This window comes from Pelmatolapia mariae, linkage group LG7, assembly GCF_036321145.2.
Source record: "Pelmatolapia mariae isolate MD_Pm_ZW linkage group LG7, Pm_UMD_F_2, whole genome shotgun sequence".
NCBI lineage: Eukaryota > Metazoa > Chordata > Actinopteri > Cichliformes > Cichlidae > Pelmatolapia > Pelmatolapia mariae.
The window spans coordinates 20,362,315-20,386,972 of record NC_086233.1 but is presented as its reverse complement, the minus strand read 5'-3'; the positions used below and the strand labels follow the sequence as shown (position 1 = coordinate 20,386,972).

Sequence of the window (24,658 nt, the reverse complement as noted above, 5' to 3'; positions counted from 1 at the left end):
TTCAAACATTTTGATATTGGCAGCCTGTTACAAAGAACATGATTTTTTCCCCAGTTTCCTCCATTAAATCTATGAAAAATACCAAAGATAATAGGTTTGGGGGGGTTTTTTTGCAACAAAGAGATTCCCAAAGAGCGTGCGTTCTTTGAAAATTTGAGGAAACCGGACAAAAGAATAAGTGGCAGCCCAACTATCTACAACAAATGAACAATGTCTGAAAGTCATGCACTTAAGAAATAGGAAGCAAAGACTTGACACAAGGTCTGAGACATACATTTGGTCCTTCAGCTGATCTATCTACTGTTTGCCAAAAAAATGGTCTCAGTAGACACATAGCTGTCAAGAAGCCACTCTTAAGAAGGGTAAACAGGGAGAAATGGTTAAGGTATCCCAAATTACAAAAGATCTGGACAGAAAATCAATGGGAACAGGTGTAATAGAGTGATGAATCCAAATTTGAAAGTTTTGGTTCAAATCATTGTCAATATGTACAGAGAAGACAGGAAGACCAGTGAGTATCTACAGCCATCGGTTAAACACAGTGCTGTCTCTGTCATGGTTTGGGATTTCAGTCAATCAGTGGCACATAGACATGACTAAGACGGCAACATTGTTGAAGCAGTGTGGGATCATGTTGACAGAGATCAGAATAAAAGGATGCCAACATTTAAAGATGTCCTTCAAGATGCCTGGAGAACTACTCCCGAAGACTACTTCAAGAAAGAGAGTTTGGGCTTAAAGGTGGTCATACTAAACGTAAACTTTTTGTCAGTTTCTCAGAATTTGAACTCTGTTCTTGCCTTATTTACTGTATTTCCATCTATGTTGGCACGCTTCAGTAAATCACTGCACCTATTTCCCATTTTCCTGAGATAATATAAAGAAATGCGGAGTTGCTCAAAATGTCTGCACCTTAGGCTAACACATGGTGACAAGTTATCTTTTTCTTGTGTGGTATCTGCAAGGCATTAAGAACATGGATGTGTGAGGCAATAAAAATGTAGTCAAGAAAATGTCATGTGACCCTGCAGGATGTTTTCTCCATCAACCCATGGCGACTTGTCAGATATGTTAATTGTGTTTACTGTGTCAGATAATAACCTCAGCACACACACACACACACACACACACACACTGTAAAAGCATACTTCCAAGTTTTTAATTAAATTGTTTCGTTAGCTACAAAAGCAGCTATAAATAAAAGCAGTGTTAGAGATCACAATGCATAAACAAAGATAATGAGGGTAGTTATTAAGGATGTTAATAGCTGGGCACGTCCATGCCCTGCTCTATTTTGGGAGCAGGTAGGGCTTCTCAACTAACACAGTGAGCATGTAGCTCACTGCCAATGTCAGCACCAGGTGGCCAAGGAACAGGTACATCTGAGCAGAGGAGAAAAGTCTGATGTTATGAAGAACTGTGCCAAATCATTTGAAATAAGCACACTAAAATAGAATGTGCAACATGAAATACTTACAAAATTGATGTCTGTGTAATGGATTGGGGTCTCTTGAAAGCCAATGTACAGGATGATGAAGACAGGGTGTATGAGATAGCAGGCGAAGCTGATATTGGAAAGAGGAACCCAGAAAGTCAAGGATAAGAACCTGTTGATAAAGCCTGGAGTGATAAAAAACAAGAAAATATAAAGACATATAAAAATAAGAACATACAGACTCAATTTCCTTTAACGTACTATGTGCTTTCATATATTGTTATTACTGTTAATGTAGAGATATGGAATTTAGTTCATCCCAACACCTGGTTTACCTCCATAGCCTTCCTCACAGGCCAGTATAATCCAGGTCACAGCCAGTGCCCAGAGTGGTCTATGCAGCCCTTGATACAGGGCATGTGGCACAGATGGATTGGCTGGCGTCTCCTTCAGGATGTAGGGCAATCCAACCAAAAGAGCCAAAAGTGACAGACAACAGAGCCAACCAAGTGCTGCCTGCCACTGAAACAACAGACATGATAAGCACATAAGTGTGCTGGCAAATGTTCAAATTCTGGCTTGGCTATAAACCAAAAGGCATATGCTGTTTTTAAATTCTCAGAAAAGACTAAGCCACGGTCTGGGATTGAAGCCTGTCAAAATGCTCTCACCCATTGCTTTAACAGTGGATTTTTCTTTGTTGTCAGATATATTCCGGTCAAGATCCCTATTAGAAATGGCCCGTATCTCGTGTAGGGTTTCACATAGTAATACAAAACATAATTCTCAGATGTCCTGCAAAATAAACAAGTTCATTTTATGGGAAATCATAAGAAGAGATGCATAGTTGGTAGACAGCCTCAATTATGTTTTTGCATTGTAGAAAAAGGAAACACTGAAACTTAAAAAAAACCCTTGACATTCATTTCACCAAACAGTTTATGCTTTTTGGCTCCTACGCTGTTTTGCATTGAATCTTACATTGTAGATGGCTGAAAGACTGGTAGCTGCAGGTGTGCAGTTATAACAGCACTGGCCACAATAGTCATCAGGAGGAGGCCACCTGCCACAACCATAAACACACTCCTATTTCTGACAAGTAAAACATGGAGGGGATAGGATTACAACCACAGAGTTAATAAAAATGTATACTGCTCCTAGTGATGCTATAGTTCAAGAATGGAGAAATCACTTTAACAGTATTTCAGAATCATATTAAAGGATGTGAACATACAGTCTGTATAAATAAACCAAGAGAGGAGTGGTTGCATAACACTGGAAGTCTAGAGACAGGTACCACGTCCAAGGAATACACTGCACAGGGATATGAAGATAAAAGGTTAAGAACAGGTAAGTAAATCTGTTCTAAAATACCCAATGTAGGACTAAATTATAAGTTAAACTTACTATCTCATGGACTGGGAGCAGATTACTGATCAATAGTAAGTTAGCCCACCAGTATGTCTTACAATCCATCACTGTGTCTATAAATGGGAACCAGTAGGGTCCCCACTTGACCAGAGAGATAAGGCCAATGGTTAGACACATAATGAACAGATGCAGTGGCTGAATCCTGCAAAGAGGACAGAGAACAGCAATTTAAAAAATGAATAACACATGCAGAAGGCCTCTTTTACTTGAGTGTAAAAATAGAGTGACGCAGACACAAATTAATTTGGTTAACTGACCAAAATACAACACCTTGTAATCCGCTTTAAGAGATAGTTCCCAACCAGGCTGAGGCTCAGTTTGTCTTCAGCCTTGTTGATAGAGCCCAGCAGGGACCTGGCACTAAGCAGACCCCTGAAACATCAAATTTCTTAAGCTGGCAATAAAATAATTAAAAATATATATTTACACTGTCAATCTGAAATTGTTCCAGTCTCACCCCAGCAGTAAGAAGGTATCGACAGCCATGAAAACAGGTCCACTTATGGTTAGCACATAGAAAGGGCTGCTTTCAACAGTTTTCCTCCAGTCTTTGTAATTGTCTGCAACACAGGTCTTATGAACATAAGTGAAAGTATATGTGTGTTATGGAGTAATGAGACCGACGGTGTACTGTCATACCCAAGCTGTTGATTACAGGGAACTGTGCAGAGTGGCCACATATGATCCATAGCAGGCTGAGAACACGGATGCCATTCAGTGAGGCGTAGCCTCCGACTGGAATTGATGTGGAGGTGCTAAAAATGCCCTGGGTGGTCTTCTGTATAGAGATTGCTTGAAGGCAGCCATACACACGGCTTTGAAGCGCGGATGTTCGTGTGGGGTGGTTGCTATCTGCCAAAACCAATATTATACAAGGTCAGTATTGTCTCAATATAAATACATCTGTAATAACTGATTCTGCAGCTCACATAATCGTATTATTTGGTTACTGAAGATAGTAACCATAATATGTGTGATATGTAGTACTACTCCTCAGTAAATCTAGATGATGCACTTTGCACTTACTACTTTCTTCTGAACTCCAGCTATTAGTTTCACTGCTAGATGAGCTGCTGGTCTTCAGGGTCCCGTAAAGGTTGAGCGCAGCGTTTAAGGAGGAAGACTCTAATGTAGGTTCGACCTTTCTTTTCCACTGCCACCTTATCATAGCTGTTAACAGGGTGGCTCCGAGAGGAATTGCTACCATTACACAACAGACAAACCTGCAGGAGAAAATAAAGTTTGACAAGACAAAAACAAGGTGTCCTGAGCTAAAGGCCTGGACATATCAAGAGATGCTCATCTTTGCTGCACAGGTAACCCTAATGGAAGTGCATATGCAGATAAAACAGTAAAGAAAGTGAGAGCAGTGTAATCGTATACTGACAGGCAGGTGATATCAGATGTATCAGGGGCAATTTTGCTGGACAAACAGTGAGTCATGGTCATCTCCTGAGTGGACTGATTGACCAGGATGGAAGGTAAAGGAGGAATGAGGGACATCTGATTAAACTGAAGCTGGTCTGTCGAAAAGTGAAAATTAGTCCCATTTAAAAAGAAAGAAAGAAGAGATATTGTGTTGAATAGATGATACCGCATAAATCCATTTTTAAATCACTGACCGTAAAGCACCAATGTTTGCACGTCATCTTTCTCACAGGAGTCAGGTACACAAATACCGGCAAAGTACTGGACTCTTCCCTGTTTAAGAAGAAAACTTAGTTTAAAGTATGCTTACTTTCATCTAATATCTATTGGTTATCATGACATTTTATTGTGTTAGTTGTTACCTGCCGAAGGAACACCTGGCAGTACTGTCCAGAAAAGCTGGGGCCGTGAGCAGAGCGGCACTGCTGCAGCAAACCAGGCTGGTTGGTGTTACCTCCTACAACATTGCTACCCACTTTCCCAAAAGCATCATACACTGAAAAAACATACAGAAGAAAAAAAAAGGCATTCATTCACAGCCCCATTGGATGTAAAGATGCATGGTGTTATATAAGTAAATCTCACTTTTTGACGAAGTTCTACGTTTTAAAGACACCGTTTAGATAACAAATAAAGAAGAAGTGTCTTGTGTCTTGCTAATTTTGATCACAAGACGACATACACATACTAGTGCATCCCCAAAAGATTGAATATAGTTAAAATATAGTTAAGTTTCGACTTAGTATCTTCTCAGAAAATAATTTGAAATTTGTAATTTTAAAGTTGAAATTTTGAGGAAATAACCCCAAATTTGGACTGCTGGATAACAAAAAAAAGAAGGTTTTTCCCTGTGGCAGGAGCAAGCTTAGATACTTCAGTCTGCCATTTGGCTCTATTCACTGAAGACTAACTCATGAGCGCCCTCTAGGTGGATTGTAGGGCATTTTTTGTATACCAGCATTAACAGTAGGTTTAGTAGGTTGGATATACGTGTGTCCCAAGACCCCTGCTGAGCTGGCATACCTACTTTTATTAGTAAGTGTGAAACAAACAGTGATGTCATTAATGTTGCTGTGACACTGGTAAGGGAAAAGGGAGTTAAATAAAACAGATAGGGGTGAATTTTGAAGCTAAGAGCGTAGGGTCTATAGTTGGTGGCTCTTAAAAAAAGTATTGAAAAGTGAAGTAGTAAGTAAATCACTGATTAGTCAGATTCGCTCTTCATATATGGGCTGCTGGTCATTTTTAAAATGGTACTACAGTTAACAATCTTAAATAGCCTTGATAGCCTACTAGTGAAAGACGTATTTGAGGGTGCAGCCAAATTTACAGGTATTGCCGGTCTTACCATGTGACTGACATTTACATTGAACTTGAGTAGCATTAGCATATTTTGATTTATTAGGTATTTTGTTCTTCATAAGTTAGCTGTTAGCTTACAAAAGTATGTGTTAGCTAACAGCTACATTTATTAGCTATAGCCTCTTATCACAGCTCCACAAAGATTTGCATTTCAGTGGTTCCATCAGGAGGGTGGTGTTGACCACGCAATGTCCAGTGCTACTCCTTATGCTGGTAGTACAGTTAGTACCCTAGTTATTAGCCTCAAGGCTGGTCTTTTTTACTGTCTCACTGAAAATACACAAGCACACAATGAGTATGAATTAGTTACAATGTAGGTATGAAATGAACACTTTCAACATCATCATCTTAACCATTTAAATATTCTTACGGTTCTTTTGAACACTTATGCAGTTTCATAGGCTCTACACCAGCTGCACAGGTTAAAGTCACAGATTTGATATATGCATTGATAATTTTTGATGTAAGCATGACAGTCATAAAAACCTAATCTTTGTAATTTTCAGAAGCTTCCAGCAGCAGTATTTTTTATTCTTTGAGAAGGTGAAAATGAACTTAAGCTTATGGTCTTGCATTGTCCTGGAGAATTTGTAATCTATTTCTGTGTTTTTGACTTTTCTATCTTAGCTTATTGTCTTATCTCCTCTGCTAAAGTGGATTAAATGCCACTTGCCCCCTCCACACAAGCGCATAAGAAATGCCTTACAAAAATCACAATCACTTACTTAGAACAGCATAGCCCTTTGGTTCATCCTGGTTAATTTCCCGGAGAAAAGTGTTTGTATCCTCCAAGCATCTTTGGGACACTGTCAAAGTCTGTGTGTTTTCCACTGCTCCTCTGCCCCCCACAAAAAGAAGAAACACCACCAAATGAAGGGTCATTTTAGCACTGACTGTTTCTTTTTAGGGAAGAAGGTGTTTAAATAACAGAGAAGGGAACACATCACCATTCAGAGTGTACTGTGAAATTCATCTTCCATGGCTAAATTGAATGACTTTAACTGGTTTTCACTAACAGGTGTAAACAGGATTTGGTTACATGAAGGAGGATGAGAGGCTAACAAAACAATCCAGGCTGTAATTTTTCTCACTACGCAAGAACAACATTATTAAAGTGCAGCTTTGACGGGTGACCAGTCCACATAACCATTTAAACACACATTTTTAAATTATATTTTTATTATATACCAATTTTATTTTACATATTCACGCATTTTAAATAGCATTAAATAGGCACAGAGACACAAAGGTAATTACTTGAAAATTCCTCTGCGCAGTTATAACTATTACTACAATTTTCTACTTTTCTCTAGTGATGGAAGAAACACCACAGATCATCCAGCCATCAGAGTACAGCACTCCAAATAACTGGCCACTAGAGGGGGCGATTGTCTATAAAACATTCTTGGGCTGTCTCGTTTTTACCTAGCAACAGCATTGGAAATTACACATATTTAATAGAATGCAACCCTATTTTGATCTAATAATAGTAGTTTAGTGCTTAAGTGCTTCTGTGTCTCTTACAAAGGGGAAAAGACCCTACAATCACCACTTATTTTAACTACTTACTCCATAGCATGATTAAAACATTTTGTCACTGACAGTGCAGCATTAGAATCTATAGAGAAAAGGAGAGTTTTTAATAAATAATAGACATTTCTTTCTGTTTTTACATTGCAGCTAAATGGTACCTTTAGAGCTATGCAATACTGGGCATTAGCGGCACTTGTTAGCCATGTGCTGCAAGATACTCATAGTCATTACTGGGTTATTTAATTCTAAAAGATAACAGTGCAGTGTGGTTATTTATGTTTATTTTATGTTTTTCATGCCGATTTAGAGGATTTTGAATTGTCACACTGGGCTAAAAAATAACAATTTTGTGTTCTTGTCACAGAACACACATTTTGTGGCGTCATCAAAGGAGGGCAATCAATAAAAATAAAAGAATAGTTTTTCTTAATTTATGTAGCAGGAAGTCAAACCATAACAAAGTGCCACAACATACTAAAAATGAAGCAAAAGCCGAGGGGAACTGCAGAGTGAAACTTTTCTAAATGTCAGTGATTCTTTTGCATTGATAGCTACTGGATTTAGTGTTGAAATAAGTGATGAAATTGTTGAAATTTTTATATTTTTAAACAAAAACATGATGTAACACGTATAGTCATGCAAAAAAGAAGGCTCAGTTAGAATGTTAAATGTTAAAGTTCATGACAGTACAATTAGAAAAAGACTAAAAAAAAATGTTTAGAAGGGCTGACGGAGAAAGTCTGTCTCTATATAAAAAGAACACTGCAGAATAGCTTACTCTTGCATCTGATGGAACAATGCCCTTTGGAGAGACAAGAACAAAGTGGAGATGTTTGGACATGATGCAAAAACCAAACTCAGCAAATCAGCACAAACACCCCATATCAACCATCAGGCACGGTGGTGGAGGAGTGATGATTTGGGCTTGTGTTCTAGCCACAGGACATGGACTTCTTACAGTCACTGAGTTGACCATCAGCTCCTCTGTGTACCAAAGTATTCTAGAGGCAAATGTGAGGGCGTCTGTCTGAAAGCTAAAGCCTTCCCCAAACTGTGTCACACAATAGGACAATGGTCCCAAACACATCAGCAGATCAACAGCAGAATGACTGAAAAGTAAAGAATAAAGTTATTTTAATGGCAAAGTCAAACCTGAGATGTCAAGCAGATTGAAATGCTGTAGTGGGACCTTAAGATTCTGCTAAAAGTGGCTCTGCAACCTACTGAATCAAGGGTGTATTTACTTTTTCCTTATTTTTCACCTGACTCTTATTACTGGGAGAGTGGCTCATCAGAGAACTACTTGTTTTTATCATTGAGTACAATTATATCAATCTGGCTGTTAGACATTAGTCTTAATAGTAATATTAAGCAGAATCGGGTACATCAGGATGATCATGATAGGATTTCTTCCCCAGTGAAGACCTGATGTCTCCTGTGTAATAGACATCATTTATTAACATTTAGAACAATTTTGTTTACAAGCATCAGAAATGTTTAAAAACGGCAGCAGTGGCAGCAAGACACATTCTAATCAACAGACTGGTTCTCGCATGCAGTTTTACAGCGCAAGACATTTCAAGTCTTATTGTCATTATAAAACAACAACAACAACAACAAACAAAGTGAGGCTTTCTTTTGGGAAAGGCTGAGACCAAAGAAAACAATGAGCAACAATCTTGTGTTTATTTCACTGAATTGGCTGTCACCTATTTACAGCCAAGCGTACATTCATAGACGTTTTCTTCTACCTCAGAAGTTTGTTTCAGTATAATTCCTGTCAGTGAACATTCATCATGATCGCATAACTTGAAGAACCATGAAATGAAAAAAGATTCACATCCACACAATAAGGCAGCAAATTAAATGATACTCTAGTGTCGTTACAATTTTAATGTTATTGTGCTCTTGTTAGAATTACGTTAATATACTGTAAAGAGGACTGCTGTTCAAAGGAAGTCAAGTGCTTTGTCTCATATTTACAATATTTAGATAAATAAACATTTTAAGTGAATTGTAATCTCAAAGAGCTGCCAGTTACAGTATATTAAGACAGTAATGAAACATCAACTTAAAAAAATATCACAATCCTTTATAAAATACTTCCAAAAAAAATTGGCCCACAAGTGTCTTTAAAGGACATAGTAAAGTTTGACTTTATGATCAGTAAAGTTGGGAGCTTTAAACTCATATGTGACGCAGCACAGGAAAGGGACTTTACGATATCGCCAGTGTTTATCTTAACTTCACTGTGTATCGTTGTCTGACAAATACAGATTCTGTAAGTGCTTCTGATGAATAAACTGCATATAAACAATGTGCAATTTTACCCCAAATCCTCACATCAAAGCTCTCAGCTGTAAAGTTCAAATCAAACACAGCACAGCCACACATGCCTAGGGTGACCAACCGTCCAATTTTCGTGATTGATAAAAATGTCCGGGTTTTCCTATATTCCGACAGAAGACCCATGTGTGTGACATCATCCCCGAACTGCTGCTTTGTGAGCACTTGTTCTGCGCTCACAGACGGGACAGTCAGCGCGCAGCAACGCGTTTAAAAGATCCCAAAGCGCAAGTCCATCTTTTCAGACGAACTACAAAAGAAATTTCCCTTGTACCGACCCAGTACTGGTAATTTTTCTTATGCAGATGAGGCATACCATTCTCTGTACCATTATTTAATTCCAGAGGCTTTTAAGTTATTTTTTTGCACTTGTTGACTTGTAAAAGCCTATATGGCATATTTTATTTCACAATTCAATAACCGCACAGAGAAGGTGCCGTTTAAATATGTTTCTTTAAGCAAGTTCTTCATGACTGAGCCAAGTGTCCTCTTTTTTGGAAATCAAAAAAGCCTAACAGGGGATTTATACTTCTGTGTTAAATCTGCATCTGCAGATGTGTTGTAATCATAAACCCTTCTGAAACACAGGCTCTACGTAGATTTGTCTCAGAAGAGTAATTCAGGCATAAGAGTGCAACTCAGATACTCAACGAAATTTTCCCCTTAGTGATGCTGAACATTTTTTCTGTCTCTAGCCTGTGAATTGTAATCGACTGATGGTTACTTGTATGCTTCGTGAAGTTTGTAATGAATGTTTGATCATTTACTAAAGTTAAACCTCATAGAAAATAATCAAAAATAAATATATATATTTTTTTGCATGTTAATCGAGAAGTTGTGAAATTTTAGGAAACAAAAATGAAAAAAAAAAAAAGTTCGCCTAGCTTTTGTATGCTGCATCACATATTTATGTTTCCATATTCCAAACTTTGTTTTGTTGATATGTTAGCAACTTACTTTATGAAAATTCAAATGACACTAAGCTGCTTCTTTAACCGATTGTACTCCAGCTCAAAGTTACTGCACACATGTTCTTCTGGGTGTGTTATAAGAAGTGCGGTCTTTTTGTAGAAGGTAAGTCTTAAAGGGATCCGTGAATTTTCAAAAACAATTTCAAATCAAGTTAGCTGCGCTATGGGGAAGCTGAAGCTTCCCACAGTTTGATATATTTTTCTGACAGACATTCATTGGGCATTGAAAGTTTAGAACACTGCTGATTGTATGAGGATTAATCCCATTAGAATATATTGTCCATACATTATCTGGTCCTAGCAAGAAGACAACTATGGAAACTATTTCACATAAAAGGCTCTTCTAAAAAAGTTCTATGTAAGGCTTTAGAAACATCTTTACCAGAAACTTTGTTCAATTTCCTCAGACACGTTAAATGACTTACATACTTTTTAGTTTGTATTGTATACATGTTATATACCACTGCATTTACATGATGTACCTACAACATAAACACAGTCAGTGGAGGTACTGTAGGTTTAACAAGCTGTTTACATTGAATTGTGGAATGAGTAAAAAGTGTCTTTCTTTCACTTTTCCACTGCACTTAGTCTCTTTGCCTTTATGAATGCCATCCCGTGTGTCCTCATGTGAGTGTTCAGGTTTCCCTCCGTTTCAAACATCTTCCCACACACCTTACATTTAGTGTTTGGTGTCCCATCGCTGTTCTCATCAGTAACATCAAACTGGTTCTCTCTTTGACTCTCCTCATCTTCCTTGCTCCGTCCGTTATATCGGCCAAGGCCTTGAGGCTCCTTCAGCCGGTGGACAATAAAGAGGTGTCGGGCCAGTGAGCGGTGGGAGGTGTAGCACAGGCCGCACTCTTGACACTGGTAAGATGAGCCGTCAGACTTGTGCTGAGGAATGTGCTCTTGGAATGCGGCAAAATCTTCAGTGGTGAAGCTGCAGACAGCACACTTGTGAACTTTGAGGATGTTCACCTTAAGCCTCTTCAGTGGCTGTGAGATAGTCCCCCTGGAGTTCAACCCTGGATCTCCTTCATCATCTTCTGTCTTCCTTTTGGGGCTGAGACTCTGTAAAGGACATTATGTGAAAGTTAGCTCAGAGATGTCATGAAAAACAAAGAAGTGATTTCCTTCTAAAATTGTTCCACAGTACCTTTTCTTTGTCAGGTAAAGCCTCCATGTTATGAGTCTTTCCCCCTACATCTTTAACTCCATGCATCAGTTGAATGTGCTGATCCAGCAACACTCTTTTAGTAAAGGGCTGACTGAGAGCTGGGCAGTGCCTGTAAAATCACAATTTAAAAAAGTATTTCAGACTTTACTACGTACAAGGCACATTGCATTGTTCTGATGCTGAACTTTGTAAACCTGTAAAATCCCTACAAGAAAATGTGAGTTGGTCATGGAGACCATGGACACAAATAATTTCTTACTTTTGCTCATTTACAGAGTGAGACTTGCTCAGGAAATGTAAGCTTACGCAAACAGTTGCAGAGAAAGTGATACTCACGGGCAGGTGTAGACCTTCCGCAAGCCCTTGTGTTTGAGACGATTGTGTCGGCAAAGGCTGTGGGAGGAGCTGAAAGACTTGTCACACTGTCGACAGGGGTGCTTTTTCAACATCTGCAGAGGGAAGGGAAGAATGTCTGAGGACTAAATCATACAGACCTAGAGACTGTTTCGCAACTGCCTGGAAACCACCACTTGCTAGGGAAAATGAGTATTCCCTACCAGCTGCAAGTGGTTGCTAGAGGTTGCTAGCAGTTGCTGTGGCATTGATTGCCTAAGCACCTGACCTAGAGTCAGTGGCCCCTAGTAACCACTGGATGCTAGGGAAAAAGGTGTAGTCCTGCACCCAGTGGCATGTAGTTGCAGGAAGTTGCCTTTTGTCACTAGGTGAAACTGCTTGCAAAGAGGTATGTGATGCTGCACTGCAAACCTTGTTTGGAGTTGTTTGCAAAAACATGGTAACTGCCATGAAGACCATTTGTCTTCAATTTAAAAGTTTCCCCTTTTGAAACATGTTGGTTGCAGTGGCAAGGCACAGCTTTCACTATGAAGGTGAATGCTCTCCATTTCTGGCTCAACTCATTTATCAGCACTAAGCAAATCTTAAAAACAATAATTTGGCAAATCTTAAACTTTCTTATGAGAGTGGCAGATATTTACCTTGCCATGTTCTCGCCTCATGTGCACCACAAAGAGCTCCCTGGAACTGAAGAGGCTATTGCAGTCTTTACATGTGTATCCTGAACTGGGAGGGCTCTTTAAGTCTTCTGAACAGTTACTGTTATTTTTCTTTACTGACAAAGCTGAAGGTTTCTTTTCTCCCTTGTTTTGACCGTTGATATTTCTACCATCTTTGTTATTATTACGGGGGCTCTTGCTGTTGGTGCTGTTAGAATTAGTGGGCTTCGTGCTCAGTGGAAGGTTGATCCCCAGGTTTGGCGGGCCCTCCGTGGTCTTCAAGGTTCCATGTATGGCCTGAAAATGAGCCATGTGGGCACAAAGTGTAAAAAATCTACAGTCTGACATTTCTAAAGTACAACTCATGAGATTAATTGGAAGTTACAGTAAAATGTTTAATTTCAAGTTAAAAATATTCATACAAAAATTAATCCTATTGCACAAAAATCAAACTATATATTTTTTATGCCTACCTTAATATGATCCAACATGAGCTGTTTTTGTGCATAGTGCATGGAGCAGTCGGGACATTTAAACACTGAAACTTTCTGATTGATTATATGCTGGTCAAAGTGTGTGTAGAGGAGGGACTGAAGAGTAAACACAGTATCGCACATGGAACATTTATAGATCATCCTGAAAGACAGACAGAGAAGTATTTAGGGATGGGAGCTGTTCAAATGCTACTTTTGGGTTTACATCATGCTTATAATCAATGTTGGTGTCAGTCCACTACATATAGTATGAAATATTCAACTTGAAGGACACTCAGGCCAAATGGGTCAAGGACAGCTGCTGCTTAGCGTATATATCATCAGAACTGTTAATGATGGGTGATGTAAGTAAGTAAGTGAAAGGTTACTGTGTGGAAAAAACAAACCAAAGCTAAGCCACCAAATCTAAAACACACAAATCCTACTACTGATGAAACAGCAAAGATAATGAAAGGCATTGGACATGGGTATTGGGTTACATTGACATGTGCCTGTGTCAAAGAAAGCTTACGTACATTTATGTTGATGAGTAAACCATGAAAACAATTATTGTTTATATGGGTATATAACTGAGATTAATTTGAAAACCCAGCTCTGAAAATGTTAGGAATCTGTGTGAAATGGAAATACATGATAAATATTGGCTCATTTTGAATTTGATGGCAGCAACATTGGGGACAAAATACTCGAAAAGCCTAACCCTTAAAACAAAAAGCTGGAGGAGTATCTTGTAACCAATTAGGTAACAAATTGGCAACATTATTTGGTATAAAGAAGTATCTTATAGAGGCAGAGTTTGTCAGTTTGGCAGGGGTTCACCTATTTGCAAAAAATACAAATTGTGAAGCAGTTTTAGAATTAATTAATGTTTCTCAATGTAAAATTGTAAAGGCTTTTGAATATCTTAGTATTTACAGTACATAATATGATCAAATATTCTGAGAATCTGGAGAAATATCTGTGCGCAAAGTACAAGGCTGAACCTCAATACTGCATGTCTGCAATCTTCAGGTTGTCAGACTACACTGCTCATTTACAATGGACTTAAAACTCTTATTGGAAAACATGGATGCTGCAGAGGAGAGGATGCCATTGATTGGCAGCGCATCTCTGATAGTATGCATTAGTGCCTGTGGAATTAGCACTAATGCACAACAGTGTGGCTTCATAGTAGAAGAGTCTGGATGCTGAATAGACCTGTCTGCAGTCCAGACCTTTAACAAACTAAAAATATTTGCCACATCATGAAGTTAAAAATAAGACAAAGAAGACCCAGAACTGTCTCCTCAGTTCCCAGATATTTTTAGACAGTTGTTAAAAGAAGTGGTAATTCTACAAAGTGTTAAACTTGGCTGTGTCCCGAGTTTTTTGGGATGTGTTGCTGCCATCAAATTCAAAATAAGATAATGTTTTTCTTAAAATTGTACATTTTGTCAGTTAAAACATTTGATACATTTTCTGTGTTCTACTGTGAATAAAATATGGGCTTATGTGATTTGCAAATTATTGTATTTTTGCAAAAATATTTTCAGAATTAGGTTCTATTTTACATATTTTTGTAAAAGATGATAGATACAGCATGTGAAGACCTACTTGGGCTCGCCTGCCTTCAGTCCTGGATGCTGTGTATATGCATGTGAGTGTGTTCCCGGTGCAGACTTGAAGGCCATGGGGCAGAGAGGACATTTAAAAAAGACCTCACAGTGAGTACTTTGTATGTGGGACTTTAGAGTTGCGACATCAGCAAAGATCACACTACAGTGGATACAGCTGGAGGGACAAAGAATGGAGAAAGGAAGAACAGGTAAGATATTGACTCAAATTACATTTTATGAATCAATTCAGCACATTCTCCTAACAGAAACGTTGTTGATATGAATTCAAAGTGGTCATTGACTTTGTGCCATCAAAAGTCTAGCACCTTAGTCTGCAAAAGACTCGTGTCAAACTTGGACCTGATTCTTGAGTTTATAGTAAAATATATGAATAAATATGCATAAATGTGTTTTAGGAGTTAAATATAAAGACCAATACCAGTTTTATATTGCATATTAAAATACACGATAGTTAACTTAGGCCCCAGTCACAAAGGCCTAAAGACTGGCTGGCAACCATTTAGCAACCATTAGTCATGAGGGAAAAAAAAGCAGTTGCTGACAGTTGATGTGAAATCAATAGCTGAAACCCTATTTCTGCTGGACTAGAGACAGGTTGCCAGGACCACCAGGCAGCCATCAGTAAAAGTGTGTATTCTGTGAGCAACTGAGATGTGGGACAGTTGTAAAGTGAAATTGGAAGAATATATGCTGAGCTGAAAACCTTGTGATTTCAAACTTTAACCCAGGGTCCAGAGGTCAACATGAGGTTACCGACTGGTCTCTATGCATGTGTGACTGAAGCTATAACTAGTATGTGGAAACAGCGGGAAATGACCAGCCTGACAAATCTCTCTATAATCACCTTCTAAAGTACTAATTGAAGTAGAAATACAGATATCGTCAAATAGAAATAGAAAATACATTTATATTTTTGGATTGTTAACCTCTGGTCTTGGGGATAAAAGTAAATTTTTTGTATATTGAGCTGATTTATTAATTTAAGTTAAAATTGAAATGTTCGGAAAGTGCATTTGCACATAGTGTCATGTCTATGAAGTTGATAGCACTCTTAATTGATAAGCAATTACAAATCATATCAACTGTAAAAATATCATCAAGAGGCCAGGAATGTAATAAAATGTATTATATCGTTGCAGATTTTACCTTCATGGCCAACTGTTCTTTTAATAACAATTTGATTGACCAGGGTCATAATTGAACTGTAATTGCTCAAAGACAAACTTTCATTTTTAATGGCATGTAACTTGGGTGACTCCAACTGCGACAGTCCAATTTTTTCTCAGTAATTTTTGTTGTGAATAATATCACTTTTGGGGATATGGGATTGTCAAGCTGCAGATGTTTTAATAACTGTAATTATAAATGACACTATAAGTGCCACTTTAAATGGAAAGCAAGAACCAGAGACATTTTATTCTGTGTATGGCCACTTTCAGAAAATCATGGTGCAACGTGGCTTCATATTTTAATCAGATTTCACACTATGCATATAAACATGTGGGTCTCAATAGCACATGTTTTGAAAAAACAAAACAAACTATGTCGCATAACAGAAGACAAAAATACAAGTTTATAAAGTTCTAACGCACCGGTAGCCGACTCTCCGAGTGTAATGCAGACAGTTTTTGGTCACATGTGACTGGAAGTGGACAGAGCGACAACTGGCACCACACTCAGGGCAGATGTAAGGTGATTTGTGCTGGTGGATCCGCTGGTGTGACAAAAAGCTGCACTGATTTGGGAGAAGCATTTGGCAAATGGTGCATGTTTTCTATGGGATAAAGAAAAGACATTAAAAAATTGACTTTTTTCCCATACTATGGTTAGAAAACTGCTTCCAGAATACATCGTGTTATTTAACTAAAATGATAGTATTATTAATGCAAATTAATATATACTGCAGATTAAACTATTTTTATTTTTCTTCCTGACATGTACCTTGGCATTTACAGTCAACTATACACTCTACCCTTTATATAGAATGCCTTGCGTTTTCATAGCATGGTATTTTCTGCGACTTTTGTAGAGATTTTGTCAAATTGACCGGACTTGGCAGAAATAGCTTCCCTCATATCCTGTGGTGATTTACGCATTACATACACACCTGACTTCTGTGCTCCGATGCTTGTTGATAGTGCATTGCTAGTGAGTTGTCATCCTGGAACATTTCGTTACACTCCAAGCATTTTAAGCTGTGCCTGCAGAGCTTTGATGCGTCATCCTCCAACGGCATGGCTGCCACAACAGGTGCACTGCTTGGAGCTGAAATCACTGCAGGTTGGTTCCCAGCACCAGATACCTTGTCTTGCATTTGACCCGCAGGTGCATGTGCTTGAGTGGTAGTGGTGGTGCCATTAACGTTGTGTGGTCCTGCAACTGATGAACCAATCATCTGATCTGCAGGGATGGGTTTTAGGATTAGGTGTGAACACTGCATAACCACCCCTTTGTCTTTGTGACCCCTAGCATGAGACAAGAGGCTGCATTTGTTATAGAACACTATACTTTTGGCACAGTGGTTGCAGGTGACCTCGATCCGCACACTGCGGCGCTCGTAGTGCTGTGTCAGGCTCTTCTCAAGAGCAAATGAATCTCCACATTCCAAGCACTTGTAGCCAAGTGAGGGTAGAGAGATACAGGCTGAGGTTGGTGGGGAGAGGTTTGGGACGTACACAGGGACCGGATTCATGCTACTCAGGACTTTATTGAAGGCATCCACCACAGAGCTTTGAGAACTAGTGAACACTTGAACTCTAGAGACTTTCTTTGACTGCTGACTGGTGAGAATTGTCTGCTGTTTTGCTTGCTGTGATTGCTGATGTTGGGGCTGTTTGGACAAGGTGTGTTGGAGATCACAGGCAGCAGAGGACACTGTATGAGGCAGAAGGCTGAGGTTACTAAGATGGACTGTCTTTGGCACAAGTTTGGCATTTGCCAGACTAGAGGCAGGCACCATGACAGTCTGTTGTTGGATGGCATTAGCAGCTTTCAAGATAGCACTGCTGGCACTTTGTACTGATGCAGCAGGGATGACTGTTGCTTTAACTGTTGTGTTGTTAGCCAGCTTAAGGTTGATAACTTGGGAACCAGCTGTCTTGACTGCTGAGACTGGCAGGAATGCTGTTGCAACAGGTTTAATTGTCATTTGCTTGGTTATTTCAATTGAAGGTCCCCCTGTGGTGGTTAATACTGTGGTTGGAAGACAATGTCTTGTTGGAGATGAAAAAATTGCACTAGGATTAGTGGTTGTCATGACAGATGTGCTGTTCTCTCTTTTTTTCAGACCCTCAGGATCAAATTCTGGAAGGACTCGGGTGACTGTACGCTTGATCTGTCCAGTTGAGGTTTTGATTGTTTTGATCCTGACCTTTGGGATAACTGGGGTGGTGTCTGTTTTTGAGGCAGGGGAACCTTTGCTGCTGCTTTCACTAGTCACACTAGAGGGGCTGTCTGGTTGTCTTGTTAGCAGTCTCTTTGTAATCTCCATGGCTGATTCCTGATCCTGTGGCTTCTCTGGGACTCTTGAATTTTCTTTGACCTGTGCTGGTTCTTGCTGTGTTGTAGGAGAATCCAAAGTACCTAAGTCTTCAGCACCAGCTTTTTTGGCACTTAGAGCAGCTATGGCTGCTATACAAGATGAAAGTTTTGTTGAGGATTTGGATTTGACTTGTGAAAGGCAGGATGGATTACCAAGTCCCGATGACTGCCCACCTTCTTGGCACTCTTTGCTATGAGACTTGGGCATTGTTTCCTCAAGTTTCCCTTCAGGTAAAGTTGACTGAGAGAGATTCTTGAACTTACAACTTCTAAAAGTACCACAGTTATTGTTGTTAAGATCAGGCTTTTGGTCTCCATTTGTTTTGGGCTTGGAAAGACTTTCCCGTTTAGCAGATTTGGAGTTCCGCTCCCCTTTCCCAGCTGTGTGACCTCCCTGCTTGTCTCCTGGGTCTTCTACCTCAATTTTCTCATCATCATCAAACTCTTCTGTGCTGGAAATTGGGCTAAACTGATTGAAGGTAAATGATTCATTGTTCATTTTCTGGCCTTCCTCTCTGGGAATTTTACATCCATTCTTCGTGTATTGAGCCCCAGTTGGTATTGTGGACACCAAAATATTATTGAGTCCATTGTGAACAGAAGGGAGTCGGGAATGGGAGTGGAAATGCCTACCCCTCTCTGATTCAGTCCCACAATGTTCACTTGTGTCTAGGTTTCGTGTGTTCTTCACAATGACACTAACACCTACATCATGTGCTGCTGAGGGGTGTTGGGCCTCATTCTCACTGTTAGTCACACCACCACTGGTTTGCTTGAGCTGTCCATCATGGTCATCTTGGTGGCCAGATTCAATAGCGGCTTTAGGATCCACCATGTCAGGGATGTCAAAGGCCGCCAGCAGGTCATCAAAGTCAGGCGTCTTCATATCTCCCATATTCCTGCTCCTGTTCCAGTGAGGTGATCACCCTAGAAAGACAAAAGTATCAAAACGTTTTATTATGCTGGTCTTGGGAGCTACAACCTTTAACTCTATTGTAATTGCTCTGTTTACAAGAGTGTGCAAGTATATAAGAATTCTGATCAGGTCAGTCATACAATGATGGCATGAAGCTAGTCTTAAAAAATTGGATACGGAAGAAAATGTGTTCCATTTATATTTTTGTTTGCTTCATACGTTAAATATATATATGTAGAATTCAGTCCTATTTCTGTCATAACTTAGTAAGTTCACTGACTAGTTTTAGACAGGTACACCAGGTTGTAACACACCATCCACATAGTGTGTAGATGTGATGCTGTGATGACATTAAAAGCACTTTGTTATTAAATAAATTAATAAATAAAACAATAATATTTGTCCTCTTAAATATCTACATGCTCAGTACTTCATTACATCATTACAACATAAAGTGAAATAAACTAAAAGTATACCACAGTGCTAATTATGTCAATTTTAGCTCTCGTCAAGAATTTGCTGAATTATGGTATTATGCCTCAACTATATATATATGTATATATGATTTTCCTTTTTCAGTTGTCACTGTTCAGCTAAATTTTGTCTTGAATAATATGAAATAAAATGTTCACAATAAATTGGCTTAGTTAAATAATTTTTTTAAATATAAACAGGAACACTACGTGGCTGTTTATCATAATCAAATACAAATCAGGAACATATTCTTGGCAGTCAGGTGAAATGTTTTGTGTTTTGAACATCTTTTCTTTAGGAATCAGCCTTTATTTTTATTACAAAAACAATTTAAACAAGCTATGATGGGGCCTGTCTGAATGTAGCCTGTTATGAGTGTTGGGGACAAAAGGGACAGCTAAGCTGCTCTGCTTGTACGTGCAGCTGAATCAGTGCTGCTGTTTCATCCAAATCTACAGGAGCCAAAGTTCCACAGACAGACCCATATCCTTTAACCTGGACTTGGATTGCAAAATAAAGAATTCCCCATGTAATCCATATTGTTCGCTGGTGATGAAATGACAGAGAAAAGGAGAAATCTTATGGGGGGAGAGGGCAGGAAACATATGCAGTGAGGGAAAAAATGGCTGCTGAGCTGTGTGAAGCTGCAGCAGAGAGAGAAAGGCCTGGTGGAAAGAACAGCTAGTCACAGCCATGACAGGCAGAACAGCTTGACGTAGAAACCAAGTGAAGGTTAAATGCAGGCAAATATGTCAAATACACAACATAGAACCCATCTTGACAACACCAGTTTTATAGACGTGCATTGTTAGCACTTGAAATCGACACAATGTGTAAAAGAGTACAAAAGTCTAATAAATAATAGAGGAAACATGCAAGTGAATCAGCAACTCCTCACCCTCTTGCCTCCGTCCCTCTCCAGCCACTAGCCAAACCTTCTTTCCTTCCTTCTTTCCATCCTGAAACAAACAAAGTCACAATACTACTAACCCACAAAAGCCATCCACCACCCCACCCTGCCTGAAAAAAAAAGAAAAAAGTCTTGTTTCTTCCCAGCCAGGCAAAGGCCCAGAATACAGGCTCAGGTTACATCCCGCGATCTGGTGAGTGATGGTGGTCTTGGTAAAAATCGTCCTTAGTCATTCTCTGCACCACTCGAGCACACAGATATGTAAACAGACAACAGATAAAGCATGCTCCTATGTGTATGCATGTGTGTGTATGTGTGAGGTAGGATCTAGGCTGCAGATTCTCAAGACTCCTAGCCAGCCACGTCCCACTGCACTCGTCCCTTCCCAAGTCTCACTGCTCCCCTCACACTGAGCTGTGCTTCGGCACGCTAGCGCTCGGACATCCAGCCAGCATTTAGTAGGAGAAGCGGGGTCTGTGCTTGTGCTATGGTTGAGCTGTGAAGGTCTGCCATGAAGCAGCCTAGGCTATCTCTATCCCCATGGAGCACAGAGACAGCATTGTTCCTGTCAGCCCCCTGACTGCCTCAAACCGGTTTCAGCTGGTTCCGGTCACCCAGCATAAAAGCCTTCTGCTGCAGACAGAAGCAGTGTGCTCACCTCCCAGGAAGCACTGCAACAATTCTCACTAAACCAGGTCCATATTGTCAAAGATTTTATAAAAGAACAAGGATTGAGCTATTACCATTTTACAGGTGGACACTAGTCTGGTTGCTTGCACAGCTTTGAAATCAAGCCACAAAATACAAATAATGGAGAAGAATATGATGATTGGTTTGAACACAGATGTTGCAAAAAAAAGAAAGAAAAAGTAATAGATGCCAACAAGACTTAAATGGTAAAATGACATCCAAATGAGTCTTTATGATAGCTGCTTACTAATGCACTGAGAAGAAGAAGGAAGTTTAAACAATAAGGATAGTAGCCAAATCTTATACTGCAACCTTGGCCTGTTCCTCAGACCCATCCCTCAGTACTTTACCCCCAATCATGATAGTAACCCCTCTGAAAACTGAAGACTTTGATGTGGCCCCTAACAGAATTATTCCTATCACTGTGATATAATGACAGGAAGTATAAACATGGGCAAACAGGCCGCACATGCACCTTCCTCCCAAAATTGAATTGCGTGCCATCCCCGCCACCACATAAACCCCCACAGAGACGCACAGGGACATAGACATGCACTGTCATGCATATATATATGTACATATGAAAAGGTAAACTTGGCATACCCTTCTCAGATTTTTTTTCCCACTCTGAGAGATATTGAGTGGAAAAAAGTCTTCCTTTGGAGGCCTCAGCACCTGCCCTTACTCAGCCCCAACCACTTCAGCTTCCATCCTCCATCCTCAGCCCTCCCTTCCCCCTCCTCCCACTCTCCTTCCCTGGGTCAGTCCTAGCTTTCAGTCCCAGCCCAGGCCTCGTATTATCCTGAACCCCTCGCCTCCACCACTATGGCCGTGCATGAGGGGACGGATGGAGAAAGGGGGCAGTATTCAGCAGGCGAACCAGGCCTTTTGTCTCTGCCTGTGCAGGGGTGGGGTGGGGGGAGGTGGTGAGAGGACTCTCCACTTTGGCTCTGAAACAGCAGCAGCTGGTGCAGAGAAAGAAGAGAGCGAGAGAGGGAGGCAAAAACACAGGGAGGTGGGGGAGGCGGAGAGGAAATGGAGGAAAAGGAAATGAGCGCGAGCGTATAATAAGGGTCTGATTTTGTGCACCGTGTTCATATATTTACGCTACAGAACACAAATATAAGTCAATAAATGATGTTAACACAGGATCACCGCTGATGTCCATGTTCTGATCCTGCACATTTTTTTCCCAGTGATACATAACACACAGAAACAAAATGTATAAATAGCCCAGGCCTCTGTTTAGGCCCAACTGTCGGTCTGTGTGCCGCCGCCACCGAGACTCTTGCCTGCGTTTTTGTTGTTAAACATTAAAGCATTGGCATTGATGGTCAAACAGCTGCCCAGCTTTTAACGGCACACAAAATATTCATGAGGTGTGACTGCAATGCAAAGGACGATGGCTTCTTTTTCACGTCTGCAGACATGAGCTCAATCATCCTGATCTGATGATTCTTCTAGCCCACACAGCAAAGCACAGAAATAACATACCAATGACAAGCTAATCACAAGGTATAACATACAACATCGATGACAATACGTGTGATAAAATTGGTGCGCAAAATCAAATAGCTCATAACCTACCTGGCAGACTGCAGGAAGAGGCTTTCAGCAGAATAAGACTGACTCTCTTTGGCCTGCTACCAGTCCTTGATACATCTGGCAGAGCCACCAAAGGCAGCCTCGAATGCTGCAGCTTAAACTAATTATCCTTCATTATGTAAGCACCATGCCAGATTTATTCGTCAGACAACACAAATGCATTTTTTACACTGAAAGGGGAGCTGGAGCTGAGAATGTATATTATAAAAAGGCCCTCATGGTTCCTCCTGTCTCTCTACACTGTGACAGATTCAGTGCAGGAGAGGAGGCTGAGGTTGCTCCCCACCCCCTAACACAGACAAAGTCACATGACGTCATGTTGTCTCCATTCATGCAGGGCATAAGAGGAGCTGCTAGAAGCAAGCCATCTCCTGCCCCCCCAGATTTCCTGTTTGAGATATTATCACTTGAATGTGTTTTCCCAATGCTTTAAAGGGAGGCAGAAGAAACGCCAACAATGTATTCCTGTTTTGTTTGACACTTTTTCTTATTTCTATCATGTAATTATGGAGTTACATGATATAGAGTATATAGACTATTAGAAGCGGCAGCTACAAAAACATCTAACTACAGTATCACTTAACAATAGGTACAACTGGGTACTAAAAAATGAATAAAGGATATCCTAGTAGATAATGAGTGCTTCAGTACTTCCCTAATAACTGTGCAGTATGCTGTGTTTTTCTTTTCTATTCTTTTTTTTAACTGGAGAACCAACTGGAAGATATGTTCAATGAATCATAGATAATATTTGTTCATGCATAGTTCTAGATGAACTCTTTTATCTGCTTAATTTTTTTCTGGATCATTTAGTGAAACATGGTTGTTACTCAGTAGTATCTCATTACTTAATGATTATGTCAGCAATACCGGCTCTGCACAACACCATGTGGATTTTAAATTAAATATCAAGATGCCACGAAGCGCAGATGTTTACATTCAAGATGTGTGATACATAAGAGGTACTTGGTCAGGAGAAGACACGCAGTTTCCTGTTCAGGAATAGCCTGTTCCTTTATCATTTCATAACAAATTAACCCTGTAATGTCATGTGAATGGGTGTGTGGCGAACAGAGTGTTGACCCAGATGCAGGACTTAGCAGACTGACGTAACTCAAAACCGCAGCTTTGTTTTAACACTGGTAAAACTGTGCAGGAAACAAAAACCAAAAACAATATCTGAGCAGGAACAAACTGAATTGAGGCTAAGCAGATGGCATAAAACTCATACAGCATGAGGGAGGACATGAGAAAGAATAGAGGGAGACACAGACAATATATGCACATATATTGTCATATACAGATAAACAGTGTAGCCACATTTACCCATAATTTGGCTCGTGCTCCTCAGCTTTACATGAGCAAATAGAAAGTGTGCAGTTATATTTAAGAAGAAAATAACAAGAAAGGAACAGTAATAATAAGAATAAGAATAATAATGATAAAGAAAAAACAAACAAACAAAATAATAAAGTATTAAATATTTAGAGAATTTAAGACAATTGTTGGTATTTACAGTTTGTGCAAAAACCTGTGCAATGAGCATTTAAGTGGCATTTGTTGAAGTGACAGTGTGTAGAGTACTGAGTGTGTAATGGTGTGTACAGAATGTCAGCAGTTCAAAAGCCTGGTGGCTTGTGGGTAGAAACTATCTCTGTGTCTGCTAGTGGGAGTCTAAATGCTGCTGAACCGCCTGCCGGACGGCAGGAATGTG

The 24,658-nt window shown here is 39.8% G+C and overlaps 2 protein-coding genes across 4 annotated transcripts; both read right to left on the bottom strand.

The window, feature by feature from the left end:
- Positions 1 to 1,289: 1,289 nt before the first annotated feature.
- oacyl (O-acyltransferase like) lies at positions 1,290 to 6,538 on the bottom strand. The gene is made up of 15 exons (XM_063480256.1): positions 6,382 to 6,538; positions 4,657 to 4,790; positions 4,489 to 4,567; positions 4,254 to 4,389; positions 3,908 to 4,089; positions 3,506 to 3,718; positions 3,324 to 3,426; positions 3,137 to 3,238; positions 2,843 to 3,008; positions 2,670 to 2,749; positions 2,417 to 2,527; positions 2,107 to 2,230; positions 1,771 to 1,957; positions 1,478 to 1,620; positions 1,290 to 1,382 (listed from the first exon to the last, which is right to left on the bottom strand). Exons 1-15 carry the CDS (start codon positions 6,536 to 6,538, stop codon positions 1,290 to 1,292), a joined length of 2,010 nt encoding a protein of 669 aa, XP_063336326.1.
- A 2,091-nt stretch (positions 6,539 to 8,629) lies between these two features.
- Positions 8,630 to 23,163, bottom strand: znf532 (zinc finger protein 532). Of its 3 annotated transcripts, none has more exons than XM_063478350.1 (10): positions 22,927 to 23,163; positions 20,638 to 20,698; positions 16,917 to 19,276; positions 16,402 to 16,583; positions 14,787 to 14,963; positions 13,173 to 13,335; positions 12,682 to 12,996; positions 12,023 to 12,135; positions 11,666 to 11,795; positions 8,630 to 11,580 (listed from the first exon to the last, which is right to left on the bottom strand). In XM_063478350.1, the coding sequence occupies exons 3-10, from the start codon at positions 19,242 to 19,244 to the stop codon at positions 11,077 to 11,079; spliced, it is 3,912 nt and encodes a 1,303-aa protein (XP_063334420.1). In that variant the 5' UTR covers positions 19,245 to 19,276; positions 20,638 to 20,698; positions 22,927 to 23,163; the 3' UTR covers positions 8,630 to 11,076. The 3 variants fall into 3 exon arrangements, with proteins under 3 accessions (XP_063334420.1, XP_063334419.1, XP_063334421.1); XM_063478349.1 differs by lacking the exon at positions 22,927 to 23,163 and adding an exon at positions 21,943 to 21,991; XM_063478351.1 differs by lacking the exon at positions 20,638 to 20,698.
- Positions 23,164 to 24,658: the final 1,495 nt, after the last annotated feature.